The 25,102-nt window shown below is 40.5% G+C and overlaps 1 protein-coding gene across 4 annotated transcripts; it reads right to left on the reverse strand.

Moving 5' to 3' along the window:
• Positions 1–196: 196 nt before the first annotated feature.
• On the reverse strand, positions 197–24,131 carry PUS7 (pseudouridine synthase 7). 4 transcript variants are annotated; one of them, XM_075081391.1, is made up of 18 exons: positions 24,002–24,131; positions 22,710–22,871; positions 21,057–21,135; positions 20,006–20,484; positions 18,029–18,125; positions 17,819–17,920; positions 16,812–16,956; positions 12,366–12,477; positions 10,968–11,045; positions 9,158–9,286; positions 8,804–8,929; positions 8,407–8,468; positions 7,822–7,982; positions 6,885–7,011; positions 6,041–6,142; positions 2,832–2,961; positions 1,636–1,727; positions 197–958 (listed from the first exon to the last, which is right to left on the reverse strand). In XM_075081391.1, exons 4-18 carry the CDS (start codon positions 20,368–20,370, stop codon positions 822–824), a joined length of 1,965 nt encoding a protein of 654 aa, XP_074937492.1. In that variant the 5' UTR covers positions 20,371–20,484; positions 21,057–21,135; positions 22,710–22,871; positions 24,002–24,131; the 3' UTR covers positions 197–821. The 4 variants fall into 4 exon arrangements, with proteins under 4 accessions (XP_074937492.1, XP_074937495.1, XP_074937494.1 ...); XM_075081394.1 differs by having other exon boundaries at positions 18,041–18,125; positions 20,006–20,399; positions 24,002–24,105; XM_075081393.1 differs by having other exon boundaries at positions 18,041–18,125; positions 24,002–24,103.
• Positions 24,132–25,102: the final 971 nt, after the last annotated feature.

Here is a 25,102-nt window from a genome sequence, read left to right on the forward strand (position 1 = left end):
GCTCCCGGGCGGGAAGGGGCTTCCAGCCGCCACGGCGCGCAGAGGCGGCGACCTTCTTCTATCCACGTGATTATAGCAATACAAGCTTTTTTTTTTTTTTACTTTTGGAAAGGCATTGTCTTCTTAGAACAGTTTTATATTTTTTTCCGAGCAGACGGACGGCTCATCCCCTGCCAGCAATGCACAGACAACACACTTTAACCGAAATGGCTTATTTATTTTCAGGACCTGTTCATTAGTACAGGTATTAATAAAGCTGGAAAATACGCACAAGTATTTTCTCCATTAAAAGATCAACTAATTAAAACAGCTGTACAGCTTTACAGCACACAAAAAGCCTCGCTAACAGAATCCTCTACTGCATCAGCACAAATGGTACCAGCAAGAACTCCTGTGATCCAAGTATTCATCGATACCTTTATTTTGTTGTAACTCATTTTTCTATGCTGTAATTTAATGTATTTGAAGAGAATACGTGTGCTGAACTCTTAAAAACATTCAGTGCTTGCCAAAAAAAAAACAACACAAAAGGCAAGCCAAACATTCTTCCAGAGCTGAAGCTATCTTAAGCCCATTTCTTAAAGATGCACCCATGTTACAGCTCAAGCAACTTATTCATTCATTAAAAAGTACCAGCTGCTACGGTCTGTATTGTATTACAACCACCATCTTGCAAATGACTACTGAAGTTAAACGCTAGCGCTAATAAAAACTTTTAAAAATACAAATCTCTTACTACCAGTCTTTAAAGATTTGTACAGAACATGTAAATAGGAAAACACTTTACGTATGTTAAAAACTAGGTTATTTTTGCAGTTCAATCAGCGTAACCAGGTAGTATTCAGTTGTGTCTGGTTTTTTATGCTTGTGTCCATTTTCAGAACTTCTCGAATCGCCATGGTAGCGTAAGTGGATGGGGGAAGGGAGAACTCCATCTTCAGGGCCCTGAATTTACCATCTATCATAAGGACACAAAGCAAGAAAAAGTTGTTAAGGGCATAAGTAATGCTTGCCCTAGAATGCCACCTAAATTGGCTTAAAATTTTCCATGACCCACCCTCCCAACTCATAAAACAAAACCACAACCACCACCCTCCAGTTTACAATACACAGTGGAATTTCACAAAGCAACCTCTTTTTAATATTATTCTCTCAGCAGGAAGTGATGTTTTGGAGGTTTTCTTCTTTTAAAAGCAAAACAAACTTTTGTTCTTTCAAAACAGAATTCCTAGTCTCTCTTTACTTTTTCTGGAAGGTCATGTCAAACAAACTTGTGTCCAGTTATATAACAAAAATTTCCATTGAGTTCTGTTAAGTATGCTCAAGCGTATAGACAATTTGTGGCTTAATTGCACCTTCATGCATTTCACAGACATTTATTGCTAAGCATTTACTTGACTTTACACGTGTCTGTAAGAAAATGGAACAGTCAATAGAGGCTGGAAGAACTGCTCGCACTCTTGAGGAATAAGGGTCCTTATTTAGACACCTAACTTTGGGTATCTTTTATACCACAGCCTAACAGTCTAGTTAAACAAAAGCTCTTCCTTAGAAGACCTTTCAATAGGTAGCAGTTCAAAGCAACAGCCAGATCAAACTTCTATTTTGCAAACATCAGCAGAAAAATCAACTTACCTGTAGGAAGAACTGGTGATGGTTTTCCTTCCAGCTTATCCAAATCCGTAGTAAATAATGGGATTCTGGGATCATCATATGCAACGACCTCCCTTTATCATATACATAAGATGTTTAATTTATTATTTTGACATTCTTTAGAATGAAATTATGTAATTATATAAATTTATATATTTATAATAGTATTATTTATTATTCACATTTGGAAATTAAAACTGAAAGGGAATTTCTAATAAATAAGGCAAGGTGGCATTTATGGTGCAATAACTGATAAAGCTCTATGTCAAAGACTTGCCTGTATTTGATGAAGATTATAAAAAAAAAATTAGTGAGAAGTTTCTTTGCATAACTCATCTGTTTTCCCTCATGGGCTGTCAGGATTTCCAGCTATGCAAGAAGTATAGTTTACAAAATTATTGAAAGAACGGTGCCAACTCTAAGAATACTTGAGGGGGAGCATTCATCTTTAAAAACGCCATCTAAACTTCTTTGGAAGGGCTTAAATACATATTCTACTCTTTTCTGCCATTCATTTAAAAGAAATTATTCCATACATAATGATGAGGTGGAAAAAAGTAACTGGGAGGTAGATAACCTCTTAAACATCCACTCTAATTAAAATAAAGTGCAAACATTTGTATTTTTTGTCTCCCTCCTAAACCCTCTACATTTTTTCTATGCATCAGTGATCAAGTCTCTCTGCATATTTGTCCAGTCACCTTTTTAAAAGGTTATTTATCCAGTTGCCATGACAACTAGGTTGTATAACAGTGATTTAGTAGGTTTAAGTGATACAAATCTTTCTGACTGACAGATAGGTAATTGAAGACCAACTTTCTCATAGCAAGACTACCAAAAAAAAAAACAAAAACAAACCCACAACCCTGTTTTGACTATCTATCATGGTTTCAGCATAAACAATTACGTATGAAGTGTTCAGGCAAGCCCTTGCAAGGAGCATAACAACTAGGTAGATGTCTTGACGCTCATGCATCACAGAACCAGAGGACTAAGGAAGAAATAAGGCTGTGGTTCAATTTCAACTGCTTAAAAAACCACGAGGGAAATGCAGAGGGATGCCTCCCTACCTATGCTTCATTCTACACATATGTCCCCTGTGTGTTCCTGTACTTAGTCATCCCACATATACCCTATGCTGTCAATTCAAGTGTAACTTGCTTTATCCTCCTACTTACCAACTGACATTCTGAGGTCGAATGATAATCTTTCTGTATGCCCCAGAAAGTGAATAATCTCTGATTTTATGCCTCATGTTGTTGATATCAAGATTGTCAGCTACTAGCATTTCCTTGTAGGCCTCACCAACTGCAAGAGAGGAAAATATTTAGTAGGAGAGAGCAGAGTGTGGCCCATTGAAACAGCCCTTTTTCATGCAGCGTTTCTTCCCTTGTATTTAGTAGTTTTCAGCATATATAGGATAAATGTTGCACAGAAGTTTAAGATTACTTATTGCAAATCTTACTACATACAATGTTTACTTAGTAGAGGCAGTAACTGAGAAAGAGTCTGAGCAAAACAAAATTTCAGCTGAAAACAAAATTTATGAAGTATTTTATTGACATCTCATACATGCTTTCCAATCGAAACTTCGCAAGACTAATCTCAGGTATATGGAGGGAAAAAAACTGGGCCAGACTACCCATTGCTGAAAAAGCAGCAGAGTGAAATAAGTTAAGCGAGCCCTCTGAAGAAATTAGCTGATAGGGACCTTTACGTACACTGCAAACAGGAGGAGTAATTCTATGACGGGCTTGTATCCCTAGGTAAGGGTGTGTGCATGCACATCTGGGGACGACAGGGAAGGTGATGGAAATATGAGAACACACTGCAGCTAAAATGTCATCTGGTGCCTTTGATTTGCAGTGCAATTTCCAGCATTAATTACTTCATATGATTGGGAATTTTAAACAGGGATAAGTTAAGCTTACTGTGGGCAAATCGCAGTATAAATATATTGAATGTAAAAAATTGCAGTTTTTCCTTCCAGTCTTTTAACTCAACATGGTTCAGTGCCGCACCTCATCACAAATGGATCTTTTCCTTCCAAGTGTTTCAGAGATGGGTGATAAATGGGATCCTAGCTCTGGGACTTCTTTTGACAGGCAGAGTCTCAAGAGACCTGACTGGTCTTTTAAGAACAACCAAGTACAAGAACAGTTTAACCAAACGTTGAGGAAAACAAGCATATGTACTGGGAGACTGGTTTGGCCAAGCAGGGAACTCATGACTCTGTTCATATGTAAGGACACATACAGTAGGTGAAAGCTAGGGCCAGCTATGAAGAAGGAATATACAAACATTGTCCAGGCATGTAGGGACGGTGTTAGGAAAGCCAAAGCTCAGCTGGAGTTGAAATCGGCAACAGACTTCAAGAGCAACAAGAGTTACGCTGCGATATCAGGAATTAAAGAATACAACAAGGAAAATGTTGGCCTGCTCCTAAATGGGCCAGGTGGTCTAGTGACAGACATAAGGCTGATGGTCTCAGCACCTCCTTTGCCTTAGTCTTGACTAGCAAGGTCTCCCAGGCCTCGATTCCTAGAGGCAAGGTTCAGGAAAGAGAGGGACTACCAGTAGTGGAAGAAGATACAGGCTGAGAGAGCAGGCTCATGTCAGGTTAAACCTTTTCTCTATCATCTCTGAAAGATCATGGAGATCTGGGGAGGTCCCAGGTGACTGCAGAAAACCAAGTGTTGCACCCATCTTCAGAAAGGGCAAGAAGGATCATCTAGGGAATTGAACCAGTCAGATTCACTTCGGTCCCTGGGAAAAGTAATGGAGCTAATCCTCTTGGAACATGTTCCTGGGCACACAATGAGAATAACAGTGAGCATGGTTTTACCAATGGGGGGAAAAGGAAAACTAAAAACAAAAACCCCACCAACCTTACTGCCTTCTATGATGAAATTATTATATCTGTGGATGAGGGGAGAGCATTGACTGTTGCCTACCTTGCCTTTAGCAAGGCTGTTGACATGTGCCCACAGCATCCTTGTATCCAAGGTTAGAACATTAGAGTGGGTGGACTGCTAGATGGGTAAAGAACTGTCTGGCCATCATCTCAAAGGATAGTCACTACTGGTTTCAGCTCCACCTAGAAGCTCCTCTACAAGCAAAGTTCCTCTAGGAACTGGGATGTGTCCTATTAAATACCTTTATCAGCATACGTGAAGGAGCTGGAATTCACCCCAAGTTTGCAGACAGAAAAATCAAGCTGGGGTGTCAGCCAATACACCCGAGGGCAGGACTGCAATTCAGAGGGACCTAGGCAGGCTAGGGGAATGGACCAAGATGAACCTCATGAAATTCAGCAAGGACAAAAGTCCTACACCTGAGAGCAATTAACTCCTTGCTATGGTACAGGCCAGGGAGCAACTCTGCCAACAGTCACCTGGGACTCCCAGTGGAAAGGAAACTCAGAACGCCCTGGCAGCAATGAAAGCCAATAGCAACAGGAGCTCAGCCAGTAGCTACACCAAGAAAAACAATTACTGCCCTTTACTGGGCACTCACGAGACTGCACTTGGAACAGTGTGTCCAATACAAAGTAGATGCCGATAAAATTTAATGAGTCTGACAGAGAACAACCCCAGTGGCCAGGGGTTGTAGCCATGCCCGTGAGAAGAGTCTAATAGAACTGGGTTTCTTTAGCTTCGAGTCGAGAAGACTTGGAGTATAACTTCGAGACTATTTGCTCTTGAAAGTTTCAGACAAAGCCCTGAGCAAGCTGGCCCAAATACAGCACTAACCATGCTCTGACCAAAAGGCCTCCCAAGGTCCCTTACAACCAAAAGGATTTTACAGCTCTATCCCTTAATAACAACATCATGTTCCATGCAGATAATTATAGATCACTCAACCTATTCCATTAAAAACAATTTAGATCCAATACACTGGATATACAGGAGACAAAAGATATTATTTTTTAATTTTTTTTTTTTTTTTTCAAGATTCATATTGGTTAATATTTAAACGAACAGATCTGGCTCTTTTTCCTAACCTCAAGTGTGTGCTTGTGTTACAAATCCTAGAAGTTTGCTTTGCTTTCTAATTAAAAAAAAAAAAAAAATCACCTTTCAATTAACATGTCACCATTTTTCCCCCCTTGTGCTGAGATAAATAATTTTGCCTCAAAAAATTTCTTTCTTTGGAAAAGCTATAGCTAAAAAGAAACATGAAACAGATTTCTGTTAAATGAAACAAGTTACAATGCAGACTCTTATTATCACAATGGGAAAGGCTGACAGTAATGCATCAGAGGTCTGAAATAGTGTATTGTTTTAATGGTCACCAAGGTTGCCTATATCTTATCTTCTTTTTAAGAAAAATCTTAAAGCTGACTTACATTTTCAGAGTAAGTACATAAGTTAACAGCCAGACTTACTTTTATGCTTTGGATAAATAACATCAAATCCAGGCAATGGCATCACTACATCATGGATAGTGTAGTTATCAATGTCTCCTTCTTCGATATGAACAGCTGTGGCTACAATCAGGACAGGAAAATGCAGAGTTACCAGTATGGATGCCTGTGACAGTTAACACTAGCTAAATTTAGCTGATGAACCACTTGATGGAAACAAGCCTAACCTGAGAGTGATAACTACTGTGTTTTATCTCCACTTAATAGACAACATTTCCAAGGAAAGAAGTAACAGTCTTCAAGGCTGTTACAGTTACCAGCAGAATCGCAGCCTGGTTTCCAGAGACTTTTAAAGTTGAAGGAAATAAGGACTACTAGATGAACAGTCCTCTTCCCAGGCGTCAGGCATGCCTGAGGGAGAAATACTGTGGATATTCTCACTCCAGGGAAATGCCAGAGCAAATCCAAGTGAAGAAAGTTTTAACTGAGTGGAGCCTCTGCTTTTACAAGATACTAATGCAAACAAAAACTTCTGTGGTTAATTCATAACATCCTTCCATGGTTCTCCTCAGCTCAACTAGGTTTGAGTTAACTCTTGAGAACATCAGTCCTTCATAGTCTCTCTTCCCTATTCAGCTATTTGGAAAAACAAGCAAACCAACAGCTCACAGACATGTAATACCTAACTTCTGATTCCTTGCAAAATTTGCCTAAAACTGGCCGATGGATTCAGCAATCACTGGACCAAAATAGGTGAGAGGGAAAAGAAAATATGTAAGCAGTATCACATAAACAGATATGTGCCTTGTTTTCCTAGGAATTTGAACTACACAACATCACTGGCTTTTTGTTTGTCTGATTTTACCTCCTTTAAGCGTGAGATCTCCTGGTACAGCTCTAAGCCCATATTCTTCTATTCTCTTGCTCACCATATTATTCCACACATAACTCTGGTAGCTATGAATATACATTAAACGATTATTTCTTGGTATCTAGAGGTAAAGAAAAAGTGAAACATCAAAGAATGTATTTTTCGTTTTTTTCTCTCAATCATAAGCAAAAAAGCATATGTGTGAAATGTTACCTCCTCCAGCAACAAGACAATTTCTTAGTAAACAGATTTGATTCATTATTTGGGAAAAGGGTATGTGAAGAAATAATGCTTTTATAGATTTGAAATTCACACAAAAAAATCCCTGTGCTTAAATTAAAATAAAAAGTTTAATTTTTGTGTTATTCAACAGTTCAGACACATGGGGCTATTATAAAACACTGAATTCATACTCATCCTCCTGAAATCTTAAGTAAACTCTGCAGATGTGAAAGCAGTGTTATTCTAATTATCATCTTCATAAACAAGAAATTACTCCTCAGCTCCTACTATGGGCACAGTAGTTTGCTGGTGATGAGGTATTTTCTCCAAAGACTTGATCTTGATTACAGCACTGGAAAATGACAGTGAATCTACCACCTCTATGCCAAGCTGATTCTTTAGCACGCTATCAGTCCGATGTATACTTTTAAAGCACCAGAGGAACTCTGATACTGAACTTTGCACAGTTCTCAGGTCTGTGTTATACATGGTTACTAAGTATAACTGTATTCCTTCCAATGTACCAGACAGATTGTTGTATAAATCAGAAAGCTCATTATGCAAACATTAATTACAGATGCTGTCAGTTGCCATGTGGCTAAGTTACACTTAAACTGCTCATCAAGCATCTATGAGACTATTTCAAATTCATGATACCATCAAAAGAGCATTTATTCAAATAAATACCCCACAGCACTTTTACACTCACTATGCCAAATGCAGAGATTATGTTCTTCATTCCATACTTTAAGAGTCCACGTAGAAGCTGTCCTTCCACGCACCTTTTTACAGGTAGTTTCTTGAGGGCTGCTGCTGGATCTTTAGTCTTTGCCCATTCTTCCCTGCATTTTACTAAGTATCCCTTTTCAGCTAGAATGAGGATGTAAAATAAAAATATTTTAACTACACACAAAAAGCATCCATTTCACCTTTGATTAAAATAGTTGAAAAATTAAAGCTTCAGTCACGGTAATTAGACAGGTTAACAGAATCACAGAATAGTTGAGGTTGGAAGGCTTCATGTGGAGTATGAGCAGACTCTGGGTATAAGTATTCAGGTCCCTTTTCACCCCCCACTGCAAGAAACTGCACAGCAAGGAAAGAGAAGCAGAAAGGCAGAGAGTCTGAGATTACTTCTCCATTGCTAAACTGGCTGAAGTTTAGCATGTGGAAAGCTGTCCTCACAAATGTCCTTTCAAATTAAAAGAACCAAAATCTAAAAGCGTTTTTCCTGAACATACAATTCTTGGAGGAGGAGAGGCAGAAACAACTCGTATCGTTTTTCAGTTCTTACCTCCTGGTCGTGGTTTTAATATCAAATCCATTACTTCATTCCAATTGTTCTGTAGAATAGCTCTAAGATTCAAACAGTAAAGTTCATTAAGAACTGACTAAATAGATTTTAAGGAGATTTAGCCAACTTATCAAAAAAAAAAAAAAAAAAAAGAAGTAGCAGCGTTTAGATTTATGCCATATTAAAAGAAGTGGTATTATGCAAGATCCTGCTGAAGCAAGTTCAGAAACAAGTTCTTTCTTGAATCTAAGATTAAAACTGGCACATGCAATATGCCAGAAAAACATTCCCAAAAAATAGATTAGCAGTTACACAGGGATAGAAATAAGGGGGGGGGGGGAAGGGGAAGGGGAAAAGGGGGTGTGTGTGGAATGAAAACAACACATACCACACATACCTGCCAATTTGATATGTAGGAACAGCTGTGGTTCCAAATCTTTGCATTCCATAGTAATTAATGAATCCAATTTCCCTGAGAGAGTGCATTGCTTGCTCTATCTGCTCATCAGTTCCTGTTATGTTTCTAGCATTTAAAAGAAAAGTTCGAGATTATTAAGGGCTTACACTGTTCTGTGATCCCCATAATATTAAGCTCAACATCAGCATTATATAGCTTTTATCAAGGTCAACAGACTCCTGCCAGTAGAAGGACTTCTCTTTTTTTGTAACACAAGACACACTGATATCCCTCACCTATTTAAAGAAAAACAAAATTCCAACAGAACAGTCTACATACATCCTAACATATTACCTGAGAACAACAGTGAAATGGTTCCCTTGCAGTTCTCCTAATTTCAGTGGATAGTTCTTGTAACTGAAATTTCCTAATTTGAAGTTCATCAAACATTTATTCAAATGAGCAAGTCTTTGTGCAGTGATTCTAAAAGCAAACAGACAACAGTGACCAACCTATGCTTAGAAAAGCAGGCAGTTAAATAACTATAGAAATGCCAGCATTTCAAAACAAAAAGCAGTGAGTCCAGTTTCCCCAATTTTCTATTGTTGCCTTTCCGATTGTTGCCTTTTGATTACATATCTAAAATAACACATAACTCAAGGCTACTTATACAAAAGAAAAGGTATACCATGACAAAGACTGTTAGAACTGTCTTTTCACATATTACAGTATGTGCTCAACAAGAGGTATGTTGCAATATTGATGTAGACTGTACCCCACAAGCTGAACTCTGCTTAAGTATTTGAGTAACTACACCATGAATACACTCCAGTTAGCACAGTCATAAACACAGAGTTAAGTAATTAGCCACTGTGTAAGCCTAGCACAGATGAAGGAGTATGAAATCCAATCTGTCACTGAGATCTGTCATTTCTGTTTCTAGTACTTTCGGAAACATACCCTGTTCTTTGCACCACCCAGCTGCTCTTTGACACTTCTGCTAAAACTTATACGGATAGACAAATCTGCCAATTAGCATGGCCAGCGTACTGAGCTCAGAGTGGGCTGATAAACAGTAATGTCTCCTCTCCTGTGCCATCCTCCTCCAAGGCTGCGCAGGAGAGTTGGGTACTGTGGCACCACCAGACACCACCAACCAGTACGCTCCCCCTCCCCAGTCAATGCTTGCAACACACTGAAGCTCTTGGACACAACATTAAATGTGATCATGTTAAAAGTAAATGGAACAGCACCTGAGGTGGCTACACCGCAAGTTTGATTATTTGTCATCACTTTGCAAACTTGCCTTGCAGCAATGAGAATCTGGGGCTTCTCACAATTCACAAATAAATAATTCCTTTTACATGTGCTAACATGTGCACATGGAAACCACTGGGAGAAAAATATGAACAATTAAGTAGTGGTGAATGCCCTGTTTTAGCAAGGTTTTTATCAAATTTCTCTCAAACCTTGGAACTCCTCACTTGAGGAGTGTGGTTTTCAGAGAGTTGTAAGTAGTAGTCCAGACAGAACATTCCAGGTAGCTAAACAGATATTGTAATATATGACTGCAAGGTATCCATCATTCTCAGTTACAGATGTAACACTAATTTTAAGTGCCCAGAAACCATATAATTATCTTGGAATATGACAAATTTTATTTTAGCTTAGTAGTTGACTTATAGGAGTAGGTTAAGGCAGGAAAAATTCCTCATCATTTTCTGCCCCTTCTGGCTACTCGCAGATGAGCAAAGGCAGTGGTTAGCCTTCTTTGGAGCTGTTTAGAGAGTTCAGTGAGGAAGAAAATAGGATTCCAGATGAAGGAAGGGGGAAACAGAAGTCAGGAAGGAAACGGGACATAATTTTCACTGTATCATTTCTGCTGTTGCACAGAAGCCACACAGTGTAAGAGCAGGTAGGCAATTTGGCCCACTGCTTCAGCCAAATACATGTATCCAGCCTATGACTCGGAGCACCACTGACTGAAAATACTAGCAATCACCATGGAATAAGGATTATAGCACCTTCATTAATACATGTGCTTTACAACATCAGGACTGAATCTGCCATTTGTGTCACATAAATACTCAGTCTACAAGGTATTTAGCAAGATATTCAAGTTATCACAGTAGGAATGCAAGTACTCCAATACATTTTCACTTACCTAAGAACAGCGATCTCTTGAACTGTTATAGCCCTTTTATCTTTAGTTCCCATGTAGGAAAATATGTTTGGCTTCACTCTTAAAAGCAACAATAACAGACACTACGTATGTTAAAATAGGCACAGATCAAACAATTTTCAGCATAATTACTTAGAATTATTAATCTTCTATATTAAAAAGAAAATACACATCTGTTCCCCAGAACTAGGCTACAATTTGACACCCCTAAATATGCGTGACATTTTCTAATCTCATCGGTAAGTACATAAAACACAGAGAAACTTCTGTTTTAATATATGTAGACAGATTCACTTATACCCCAACTGTGCTTTCAGAATATGAGCTTTGACGTACTTGACATACATCCACTCAATGCACAAATGCACAGCCACCGATTTCCCTAAAAAAACTTTCATGTCTATTTCTTCCTTAAACTTCAAACAACACATCTCTTTGAATACCATGCATGCACAGTATGTGAGAATACGAGACGTTCATTTTAAATTTAATCTGTTCCTTCCTTGAGAGGAAAATTTCCTTTCCTTTCCACTTCGTACTTTATAGCCTGTGTTACACAAGGAGCGTTTCCAGTTATTCCAGCTACGGGCACCAGGGGGTAGCAAGATCGCCATTCACACGTTCTTCCACCGAACGATGCTCCCACCATTCTGTTCTCAAATACAAATACTAGTAGCATACTGTATAAAGTCTAGATTACAAACGTTTATTTTTGGACAGGAAGGGTGATGGAAAAGAAGTGGGGAAGTCTCCCTGCAAGCAGATCATTGAATCGACCCAATTTTAAAATAGTCCTTCCTCAGCAATTCACTGTATTCACATCACACCTCTGGCAATCTTTTTGTTGCTGTACTTGTGGGGTGAAAGGACTAAAACTGTGTTACCATGGGGAAATTAATACGTAGAACAATAGTTTATCAGCTGTAACTGCTTAGGAAATGATCTGCATATTATCACAATTATCACAACTGTATGTGACAGCTTCATAACATACTTGCATATATTCATGCACTGGGGGAAAAAAAAAAAATAAAAAATCGGCTTTTAAGTCAGGTTCTGCACATTGAGGCTTTGAGCTGCTGAGCCTTTCTCAGATTAGCCAGTTTCAATTGCGGACCCTTCTTCATTGAAGCAGTAGGGTACAGTCTCCTAAACTTCTTGGGATCATTTTGTTCCCTTCTCACCTCCTTCTAAAACTTACAAGTTTCAAATTTGAAATTCTAAATTAACTTTTTTTTTTTTTTTTTAAACACTGGCTACAAATTAGGCAACACTTGTGTGTTGCTCTTACATAATTCTGAAGCATAACATTTACAGTAATGTGAAACATGCCAGGGGAGGACTGCACGCTAGCCAGGCTGGCAGAAACAACAGCCTTACCGTAAAAATTTGGATAGGACATTAATGGCATCCATAGTATCCTTGTTCTCCTTGTACAGTACGAAGTGGCAGTAGCTTCCCCTAGATTTCGGCCAAGAGTGTTTCCTTGGATCTTTAAAAACAAAAGGTTAGAATTTGTAAAGTGTTGTTTTTTTGAATTTAATTAATATCTTTGCATTGCAGCTACATTTAAAACAAATAGCAAGAGAATTTCTTCTGCCTTTTTTTTTTTAAAGAAAAAGTGATTTACTGACAGCAAAAGCTGCAAAGCACATTGAAGTGACAGTCTCCCCTTCCACTGGGCTGTAAACTTCTCTTTAATCTATTCTGTTACCTCGAAAACCTTGAATGAAAAGCTGACAGTTCCTTTGTCATGAAATTGTCTAAAAATATACACTGGTCATTTAACTGCCATATTGCCTGATTAAATGTCTCAAAAACATTATCATTACACTGACTTTCAGCAATAAAAGCCACTCTACATTTCATCTTGTGCCTTCCGTAATTAATAGATGAGGTCACTGGAGCCCTGTTTATGGGAAGACTACAATTATTATTTCTAGTACTGACATATTCTTTATTTCCATAGTATTTTTTCTGTATGTCATAGAAAAGCATGGGTCATATCTCTACAAAAGGCTAAAAAAGTATACTCAAAAACTTTAAAGTGAATTTTCTTTAAAAGTCCTGTGGGAGAGAGAAATTTGGCACAATAGAGACATTAACAAATAATTCAGTCCAGGTACTGTGCCCTGTTTAGAGAGAGACAGAGGGAGAGATAACTTCAGCTCCTGCAGACTAACAACTGGTTTGCAATTCTGCACAATTATTTGGTGTTTTCTGGAGAGGGAAGAAAACTGTCAATGTATTTGTCAAGCTTTTGTTGCACATAAAAGCCTCCAGAGATAAAACCTTCCTTTTACAATCATCCACTGTTAACGGCATTACTGGGAAGGGGGATTGATTCTACACAGGTTTAGCAAACAATTTTGAGGTGCTTTGTTTATAAATTCTTTGTTTTGTAAGAACAAAACTAAGGATTTGTTTTGTTTTAAATAAGAAGTCCCTTATCTCTTGGTAGCCACCAAGCAGACATTCCTCTTTTTGTACAAAAAGGGCTTAAGCATCTTTTATAACAGCAAAAGCTAACTGGAAAAGTCAGTCCTATTCCAGTATATGAACACCAATGCAGGAAGGAAGTTCTTAGGAAATTTTGCTCTCTTTGTTCACGTTAGTTTAGTAAAGCCCAGATATCTCCCACATACAGTGAATATGTTTCATTTTCATGACACTTTCTGGTAAAAGATATATCTTCTTGTCTGAGAAGCTGGCATTCATACACACACTTCTGCAAAAACAATTTCATATACTACAGTATAAAATACTATACACATTTTTAATCACTGAAAAATAATTGCAATGCTTGCCTTGTACCATCAGTTTCTAAGTGACCCTCCCACTATGGAGTTTCCTAGGACCTGAACTCAGCAGTACGGTCCAAAGCCTGTTAAGAGGCCTCATGCTCCTGATGGTTTCCCTTCTGAGCCACCGTTCCTATGCACAGTCAAGGAAACACTGCATTCATCTTGAAGAGTAAGATCCTTCATGAAGAATTCAGTAATTAGAAGGGAAGAGAGGAAGACAGAGCTTGATTCACAAGGAAAGTCTTCTCCAGCTGGAATTATTCTTTAAGTTTAACTAATCCACCTTGCACACAGTCATTTCAACACCCTTCAAGAAGGGAGCCCTAATCTGGGCTAGACTAAGAGGACTCTATAGATACTATATATACCAATAGGCTCCTCATGCTTTGGGCATGACAGCCACCTACCTATTCCAAAACACTGCCCAGCAGTGCTGTGTACTGGGAGGCTGCAGCTACAGTCCCAATATTTAACCATTCCTCACCCAATACTTCAAAGTATTCAACTGAATAGATGGACCAGAGGGACAGTCTGCAGTCCTTATTGCTATGTTTCAGAGCCATGTTACATTTTTGACAGTAAAATTGTATTTCCAAGCCCTTTTTGCAAACCTTTTACTGCAACTCGAGGGCTGGAAGCTTTTTTTTAAACATTGGGATGTATGACATACACTTTAAAAGTTGTATATATACAGACAGTGGTGTCTGAAATACAAGGCTGAAGGGCAAAGGCTTGTCTTAATGAAATTCATGAAAAATTCACCATAGATGTTAAACAGTATCGCCAAAACTGGTAATTCACATCACTCATTACTGGCAGACTTTCTCTGCACTGAGTGACTACTGCCTATACTGCACTAGGAAAAAGAGGTAGCACAAGCCCAATTCTCGGCTGTTTCAGGGAATTTTAAGCATTACTTATGTGTTGGGTTTTTTAATTGTTACTAGTTTGGCCAGTCTTGTCGTTATTTAGGTCGTAATGGTTGGCATTTCATTTTGGTAGTATGAAATGTCAACATCTCTTACCTGTTGCAGTTCTGACCTCTGTCCCAATGCATAGCATAAAGAGCACAAAAGAGTAGCATTTAATTTTTAGACTCTCAAAGGGTTTTTAGAGGTGAACATGCAGGTTTATGGTTATGGGATTGTTTATGCTTTAGAGAGCATCCAACAGTTAGGTGGCGGATAACAGCAATTTAGACAGTTATGCAATGGAATCGTGCAGAGGCAAACAGTGAACATATGGAAAGCTTCAATCGGAGATGCAACAAACTTCATTTGTGGACAATGATGAAACAGCAGTTTACTGACTATTTAGTATGGCAGTATTTTAAGTATTTTGGGAGTAAACTTACTATAGACAAAACAGCTTCTCATTTTAAATTTTAGGAAAGCTTGTTTGGTAATCTTTGACATTATCAACAAAAGTAATCAGATATCTCAGATAACATCTGAATATTCTACACTTCTGAAGTGTTTCTTGCCTAGGGAACCCACTCAGGACTAAGACATGTTAGTGGCTATATAAACACAAAACAGAAATATGACTGACTAAAAAGAGCTTGCAGCCTGAAATCCTACATTCATAAGCATTTACACACACTGAAACTGCACACATCTCCACCAATATGCACAGGTGTTTGTAGCATTACAACTTAGGAATCCAAGTTTAAATAGATGATGCTCCTCTGCATCACAAGACGGTGCTCCAGATAATATCCTAGACACATATCACTAAATCATTTTCAGTCTGTATTAAATACTTAATTTCTGTTATACCCTATCTCTTAAATAAGACTGGGCAGCCTAATAACAACCACATGACTGGTTAAAGGATAGAAGCAGCAGAAGGAAAAGGTGGAGGTAAAACCATTACAAACCAACAGAGAACAAAACTGGCTGACAAGAGTTTTGTGCTGGTAAGTGTACATACTCGTACTCCATGCATAAATCATGCAAACATACATATTTTCTAAACATGGTAAAACAAGATACATAAACACATTATAATTGTACCAATAAAAGTACAGCATTCCCACATTTGCTTGCAACAAGCCTTAAAAAATAATAATTGAGTGTGGAGATGGTATTATTTCCACTTTTAAGGTATCTTATCTCCTTACCCTTTCACCATCTCCCTCATCTTTAAAATAAAAGGACTAGGTTTACATACTATCATTTGTAGTAGTTTGAAGTGACATAGGAATGCAATCAGTTTAAACCAAACCTTAATACCTTTCGTTAAATGTACAACATTCTGCACGTAGACAATCCTCTCAACTCATAGTAGCAACAAATTTGTAACAACATTAAAAGATGTAGAACTCATGAATTTATCCCCAGTAACCAGAACAGTATTTGGCAAGATTAAGGTGGACGACATTTCATTTTGAAAATCCTTCATTACTTTGATTATTCCAAAACAGTAACTGCAATTTGTAATGAATAAAGACAATTTTCTGCAAACATAATTAGCCTTGGAAGCAGAAGTAGCCTTAAAGATCAGGGTAAATATATTATGTTTATATAAAACTCTAACTCCAAGAAAACAAATAGGTGCTTGTCTCTATTGAAGTCATTGAGAATTCTGTCACAAATTTTCAAGACAGTCAAGACTATACTGACTGCCAGCATTAACATACATATTTCAACTACAGCCTCTTCCACAATGCACACTTACACACCCAAGTAAGTTCATGAAAGCTAAGTACAAACAATACTGAAAACAAAGCCCCTGTTTTGCCTATTCCCACTGAAATAGCAAAAGATCCTCTCATTTCTAATATAGCTGTATCTGATGAACAATTTGGAAAGAAAAACAAGCAGAAATTTAAACACGAGACATTCTTTGTGTTGCTAATAATTTTAGATGCACAGCATCAGTTGCAAAGAGGAAAAAGCAAAGCGAGACTACATTAGGAGGCACAATCTACTTGAAGGACTTACTCATGATTTTTTTTTTTTGGAAGGGGGGGATATTTTTAGTATTTATTTCACCCAACTGCTGAGAGACTGAAACTCACTTGCCAGTGCTTTTTTCCCAGCAGCATGATAAGCAATAATGTATTTTTTTCCATCTCGATCTTCTGTTTTAGTCTCCAGGCCAGGAAACAAGGACTTCACAGCTTGATGGATAACTGTTCTCTTTTCTTTGGTGTCTTCAATTACCTGTGTTAATACACATGCATGCAGAAACCAAATAAAGCAATACAAAAAGGGGAAAGATTCTCTCACAAGTTTTGCATGCGTAAAGAAAACCTACCTAATCACACTAAAGTACTAATAGGTATACTTTTAAAAGTCTAGCCTTTTTATTAAAATTTATTCTTTTTCAAACTAATAACTCTGCTACAAACCCCAGCCTCAACACTCACAAATGAAAATTCTCAAGATTTATTCCCCTCTTCTGTGTTTAATAAAATCCCCTCTTCTAATGAAAACCATGACTAGATAAGTTTATTTAATGTATGACTGCTTATTTTAAATTACCAGATTTATTCCCATCTCTCAGTCCCAAATTCAGCTCAACAGTTATTCATCAACTAGACAGAATATTTGGGTGTTTTAAAATACCAAGTTTTAATTTCATTTTGTGCCTTCTTATTTGTCTTGTTGCAGAAGAGCATATTTATCTTCTTTCCTATTAAATCACTAAACACTGACCTTGAAAATAGTCTTTCATCAGGATAGATGTTTTATTTAATCCTTCTTACATAATTATTGTATAACCTTCTACTAGACAGAAAATCAAAATACTGCATGAAAATTTTACCACCACAGAAATTAAGACATATACCTGAGTTCATGTGCACAGTCCCACCAAAATCAAAATGACAACTCATGCATGAATTTAAGTATATTTGTACGGCTTTGCAGAATTGAACCCCAAACTAGAAACATTTCAGTATTACTTGTTGCATCATGTTCAAACTGCTCTCTACACCTTATATACACTAGAAAGCACGTACCTTCCACTCACTCCCTCATCCTTCTCCCTCACCCCAAACTTCATATCGTTTATTAATTTTACCTCTATGGCAACACTAGTTTCCTTATTCTTAAGAAGCTGGAGCTCCTCTAAACGCTGCTTGTCTTCCTCTGACAAAACTGTGAATGTTTCTTCTGATGGATCCTAATACATATTTGGGGGGGGAAAGCAAACATCCAGTAACCCTCATGGAACAACTTGCCGCCTTTTAATGTTTTTGCTTAAGCAGCATAGGCATTTCTGAATCTTTACCTCAAAATTTACCTCATCATCCACTGGAACAGAAAAGTCATCTAAATGGCTCACACGTCCATCTTTGCCTATTTCATGGACAACAAAGTCTGAGTATCTGATAGGAAGAAACACGCATTAAAATTGTAACTAAAAAAAATCTCACATCACAAAGTCCTTTCTCAAGAAGGTGTTAGCAGAATTCAATAATTCTGAATTCACACAATTCAATTAATGTAAAAGAAACTTCAACCATGAGAATGCTGTACCTGCTCTCACCCCTCAGAAGGACACCACGAGAACACAGAAGGAAGTCTGGCGTATCTAAACACAGCAGACTTCTTTGCAGATAACTGAACACCTGCTATAGGTATTCTGAGTCATTTCATTACTAGCTTGCAGAGATCAGCAATGCACATCCTCAGTCCCAATCATTACTGACAATTAAGACTCTACTGCATTGCTACAATGTGAATTCAAATCCATTAACTCTGTCACTTCAAATAACCTACAGAATAAAGTGCACGTGAGCCACTCTAAGGCAAGCAGGACAAATTAAGCTTTGTTACATACATTCAATTACTGAAAATAGCTTTCAAATAAACAGTCACTCTGCATACTCTATGACAGCAACAAGGTATTTGACTGTGACATTTTTGACTAAGTCACTATGTCCAATAATAAAAACATCCCAACTTTAACAGAGCAGACAGTCTATGCTGCAATTGCTAAATCATTTAAGTAGCATCTGCCTGTAAAGGGAAAGAAAAAAAAAAGAAAAAAAATTATTCATCTATGAATGCTTGAAGATGAACAAGTCTTCACCATGGGAGTGTTCCTACCATGCCTCCTCCAAGCCTCTGTGCAGCCATACATCATACAGGTAGATTTCCTTCCTGAGGAGTGTTGTGTGTCCTCTCTCTTATGACCTGTAGCTGCCTAGACATGCTAGTGACTGGTACCACAAAAATGCCAGGACTAAATTAATGATAGCTGTTATAAACTCAGATCAAAGAAAAGCCATGAGCCCATGAACGTTCACGAAAAACCATGAATGTTTCCATCACCCAGCTACCTTTGGCCACCTTGGCTCAAAACTGGAAGATTTCCCAGAAGGAGGTTCAACACAGACTGTGTTCCCTAGTAAAGGATTATGCTAGCTGCTTAATGCTGCATATAAAGATTAAATACATACATAATATGTACATATCACTTTGTTATGTACAATGATCCGTATATGAAGCTAATATTTAAAAAACAGGGACTTCTTGGGGTGTAAACAAAGCATCCTTAACTGCTTTGTTAAGTCAGGGCAACAACGATTCTCACTTCAATGGGTATTTGTATTTGCATTCTGTTTTATTCAAAAATGTTATATAATTCTAAAAATCTGGAAGTTTAATTAATAAAAGCTACTAAAACCCAAACATCTTATTAAATATATAATGTAAAATTCCATACCCTGAGTTATAATCTTCTCTTTTATGTTTTGTAAACAACATTACAACTGTTCAGACAATAATTTAAGCCTAATTGACCATTTGACAATATATTTCTTTAAAGGCATTAGCTCAAAAAAGTCAGGCAAAAGCAAAGAACCACCGAAGAGGAGCAGTATCAATATGGTTCTCCGGTGCATCTCATATCAGCACTGAAGAGTGGCACAAAAGGTGGGCATACTGCATAAGGTTTTATGCTGTATGCTCCTGCCAGAGAGCAAAAAAACCAGCAAAGGTCAGTGTAATCAGGTATTTCTACCCATACACAGCTTCTTTCTTCAGAGCTCCATTTGACAGAAGAAAAAAAAACCCAGAAAAACAATCTAAAAAAGCCACAAATTAAACCTTTCTTTCAGTCTCAGCACTTGGAAAAGAAAGTGATGAGCCTCCCAGGTGGCCGCATATAATCCAGTTGCATCCTGCGAGTTAGAAAAGGAAAATGGAGAACAACAGCTGCTTAACACAAGGAATTAACATACATAACAAAACAAAGAGTTACCTCTCTTTTAAGATTCCAGAAAACCCTTTATGAGAGCTAACAAATTTAGTTATGCCAACATCACTTTCTGTCAGTCCATGCTTCATCATGTCTGCAAAGCTCTCTGGATCTCCATCTTCATCACTGTCCTCTAGTTCCTCATCTTCCTGCTCCTCGCTTTCCTCATTGGGGATTGTTTCATTTTTTGCATCCTCAAGCAGAGATTTGTCAGGTTGTTCTGTTACAGCCTCAACACTCTGCCCAGAGTCGTTCCCCATCTTAGACTTCTCTGAGATCTTCTGTCTTTTAATTTCGTCTGCATTAGCCACATCATCCTCAGAGCGAGGACGTTTCAGGGATACATTGTTCATTTCTACAGTTTCCATGTTTAAGGCACAGTGTAGGGTAGAAAGCCCTTAGGAGCAAGAAGAATGGCTTATTTCCTCTCTGTTTAAGAGCAATATCAATAAACAGTCTCTTCACTTCAAGTACTCTGCACCCTGCAACAGTCCAGGAAAAACGACATAACTTTCTGCATTTTTGAGTTAAATATGAAGGAAAGATTTTGTACAGCTAGAAACAATACGTACTCAGGAAGAAAGAAGGGAGATGATAAGGCGACTTAACACCCACCCAAGGCAGCATGGATGTTAGGCTACAGGCGAGCAGGATTCAGTACTACACTATTTACCACCACCATCACTCTTGCCAATTCTTACCACAGCTGCATCCAGCCCTGCATACACAGGCTCTACTGTTGATAGCAATTTAGTGCCTAAGAAACCTTTTGTTCCCAAGCCTTCTGTTAAACATGACTACTCTTGATTATTCCTTGTTCTAACAAGATTTCATCTTGCAAGGACTGAGAGAGGATGGCTCAATTCCCCCAAACCTGAAATCTCATCTCTTCCTTTTCTGTGTTCACCTCTAACACACACAATCCCACAGGGAACTCAAGGTGGCAGCAATTCAGATCAAAAGATAAGAGGGATGAGATAAAATCGTTGAACAAGTGGTACAAACCAACCAAAAAGGAAGTAAAATGATCTCTGAGAAGAACATGACTACTTACACTGGTGGAGCAGAGCTCTGACTCTTCCCTGGCAATGTGAGCTGCCACCTTTTTCTCTGCAGAACTAGTACCTTCAAATCTGAAAAAGAGAGGCAAACTAACTCTTTGAGAAAGTTTTAGCAAAAAAAACCCAACTATGAAAACACGTATGAATGTGATCATTACAGAAACTGGCCACTTCTGAACCCAGGTATCAGAAGTTACACAGGAGCAGGCAGTACTCAGACACACAAGTTAATAACAAATACAATTGTAAAAGTGTTACCAAGCTAGTGACCTAACACAATATTGCCATTTAGCAAGCTACAGCAGAGAGTTTGGTTTTATTTCTATGTTTATGAAAGGTGACTGAAGTTCCTGTAATCAGCTGGCGACAGGACCTTTCTCCCATCATCACCCAACTGGCACACTGGTGTGTTGGGGATGAACAGCAGGTTTTGGTAGCTGAGGGCTGCATGGGAGGAGGCCATCAACTGCCCTGTGCTGGTCATGGGCCAGTGCCAGCTGGCTCCATAACGGACCATACCCACTGCCTGCCGAAACTCCAATCATCAGGTGAGCACATGGTGCCTCTGCTACAGCTTGTTTAGGAAAGGGAGGAGCTGCAGTGGCAGAAAGCGAAATGGGAAACACAGCGGGAAGCATGTGACAGCATGCTAAAACAAAGATATGGGGGGAGGATCGGGAAGGGGACATTGTTGGGGACACAGCTGAAGGTGCACGCTTGGAAGGAGGCTCTCCATACCAGAGCAGGGACACCCCTAAAGGGGCTGCAGCCTCTGAAGGTGCCCATGCTGGGGCAAGGACACCCCTGAGGGGCCCGTGAGCAGAAGAAAGGAGACAGAGCAGCAGAAAAAATCCTCTATTCACCAACCCCAAGCTCCTGCACCACTGGAGCATAACCTGTGGGGACTGACAGGGGAGGGCAGGTGTCTGAAGTGAACTTGAGCCTGGGGAAGGGGTAGGAAAGTTTTCCCCCAAGCATTTGTTTAACTGGTTGTCTTCTTTGTATCTCACTAGCCAAATCAGTAATTAAAAGTTTATGTTAACTGGCAATAAATTAAGTTCCCCAAAGCCAGGTTTGCCCACAACAACAGGCAAGTTTATAAATTAATAGGATTCAACTGTTACTAAGAAATTAATCTAGGCACAGAGCAGTATTTTAGAGCTATACACGTCATCATGTATTATTTCTCCAGTCACTAGATAGCATATTCTATTTAGTTTTAAAGGGTGTATTTTTAAGGGAAAACTCACTACTAACTCGATAATCACCAAATGCTGGTTGTTAACTGTTACCAGTTAGCTGCTAGACACTGCTGATTTCATTGCTTGGACTTCCCGTTGCAGAGGTCACAAACTTAGGGTAAAGAGGCAGGAACAATTGTTTTAGAAACACCTGAAAGGTTTTGTTCAAATGAAGAACTGAAAATGGACACTAGAAAAAGGAACGGACAAAAGGAAAATAAGCAGATACTTATAAAAAAGTGTATGTGATACCTGATGACAGCAGTGACAAAACACACGCAGAAGAGAGCAGAACAATTATCAAATCAATGTACCTTCAAGCAGAAAGCAGAATTTCAGTTTGTCCTAAATTAAAGACAAAGTACATAAAATCCTTCTTTAAAAATAATAAGAAAAAAATCATACCCAAGAGAAGCAAATCACCAGCATTTCCAGATTCTTCTCCTATGTTCCCAAATTTAAGGAGCCCGGGTTATAAAGCACTGATGTGGAAAAGGCTTCTAGACAGCTTGTAAATATCTTTGCATGGTGAAGAAAACACCACTTGACAGTGAAATCCTGAGACACCTGCCAAAGGAGGTAACAAGACAAATCTCATGTTTCTAAAGTAAACTTATAATACCTAGTTACTGAATGACACAAACTGTTCGAAGAATTTAACGTTGGCCACAGACACTCCAAAGTTGTCAGATACGGCCCATACTTAGAGTGACGGAATGACTCACGTACAACAGAGTGCTATCCTGTGCCAAATGGTGGCCAAAATCTGGGAATACTTCTGCAGGATAATTACTTGAAGGAGCAAGCGGGGCACACATCGTCTCACCTGTACGGATTGCTAGTGCCTATTACTCTGTCAGCTGCTCAAACGTCTCAACGCCTCAGTTCTTCTCCTAGCAAACAGGTGTTTCCATAACAGCCAGAATCTGCATAAACAGCAACCCCGCAGCAATTTCAACGGAGACCATGTTTTAGCAAAGACTGATTTACTACTACAAATAAAGGGCTTGATTCTCCCCCAGCAAAAAATGCTGAGCGACCGCTTCTGGTGCGGTACCTGTCGGGCGGACGCGGACACGCACACGCTGCCGGGGACTACGGGGTACTTCCCACTTGAAACAATAAACAGGAGCGGCAGCGCGGGGTACGAAGCCCTTTGCTCGCGAGCGGAGGCACGCGGGCTCAGACGGCGGCGGATGAGGGCACGATGATACGGCAGCGCCCAGCAGCCACCCCCGGAGGCGGCGCCTGGTGCGAGGGGCGTCCCCAGCCCTGCGGGGGCGAGCAGCGCTCCGGGAGGGCCGGCTGGGCGGCGGCGGGTCCCGCGAGGCCGAGGCCACCGGGGCAGGGCGAGAGGAAGCGAGGGGGCGGGGCGGGCGGGAGCGGAGGAGGCAGCGGGAGCGCAGGGCTGCCCCTGGGCTGCCAGCGCCATGCGGCTGCCCGCCGCGGGAACGCCCGGCGCGAGCGGGGGGGAAAGTTGGGAGGTTGAGCCTCCCCCCAGCCGCCCCCGCCGCCATGGCCCCGCGCCCGGGCTGGCAGCAGGAGCCGGGAGTCGGCCCCGACGCGGAGGCCGCGGCTCCAGCCCGCTTACTCGCCCGCCCGCCGGGGAGCCTCGGGCGGCCGCGTCTGGCGGGGTAAGGCGCGGCTCCGCCCGCCGTCAGGCAGGAGCCGGGGAGGGGGGCGGCGGTACCACTTACCCGCACGCCGGCACGGGAGGACGGGCCAGGCGCCAGCGCCGCGGGGAAGGAGGCGGCGGCGGCGGCGGGAGCGAGCGGCGCGGGCCCGCCCCGGCTCCGCGTGTGCGGAGGCGGCCTCCTGCCTGCGCCCGCCCCCGGCCGGCCCCGCCGCCGCAGCGGTGCCGCGCGGCCCGGAGCGCTCCCGCCCGCCGCCATTTGCCGGCGGCAGCGCCCCGCAGAGTCCCCGCTTCGCGGTGCGGCGCCCGGCCGCGCCGCCCGGAGGGAAAGCAGGTCCCAGGGCGGCAGGAGAGGGGCACCGTCAGCACGGCGCCTTGCGTGAGCGTAATCGTGGCTCATTGACGAGTTCCCAGGGCGGGCCGCCGCTCCCGCCCCACCCGGGCGGCGGCCCTGGCCGCCCCTAGGGAGGGCGAGGTGGGGCGGCCGCTCGCGGACCCTGCCGTCTGCTGCAGCTTGCTTCGGCAGTAAAGAAACAGTTCGAAGCACCTGGGGGAAGCAGACAAGAAATTACAGAAGAACAGCAACTCTACAGGAAAAGTTTAATTTCCAAAGCACAGCTACAGCCAAAGCAGGGAGCAGTGTGCAGGGGGTGGTAGCCTTCCGGAGCCCCCCAACAGCTGCAGCAGGCTGCGCTAACTGAACCTTAGTGCCAGGACACTGGCATGTTCGAGTACCCTTTGAAAACCTACACCAGATCGATGCAAGTGATGCTACCATTTTAAAACTAAATGAAACCAGGCTGGTTCTGCACTATGAGTCTTTTCCAACATTGTCAGAATGTCATCTACCCTCCTTTCTATTTTAAGCAGTGGTGCAAAGAATGTCTTCTCATTAACTTCAACATGTATGATTTGTCTTTACTTTCAAGACCCTTCATGTCATATCGTAATCCTAGCCAGCCTCAGACTTCCTCTTTGCCAGGGTATTAGCACCACTCTTTAGTTTCTCGTACTTTTGATCCTCCAGTTGTATTCTATTCATCACACTCATATGTGATGAGACTTAAAATTGCTGTGCATGTATGGGTGACTTATTTTCTCATCCCTTGTACTTACTTTCTTATTCTGTTCCAAGGGGGGAGATAACACGACGGAGAACTTTGGT

This window comes from Phalacrocorax aristotelis, chromosome 1, assembly GCF_949628215.1.
Source record: "Phalacrocorax aristotelis chromosome 1, bGulAri2.1, whole genome shotgun sequence".
In the NCBI taxonomy this organism is placed as follows: Eukaryota; Metazoa; Chordata; class Aves; order Suliformes; family Phalacrocoracidae; genus Phalacrocorax; species Phalacrocorax aristotelis.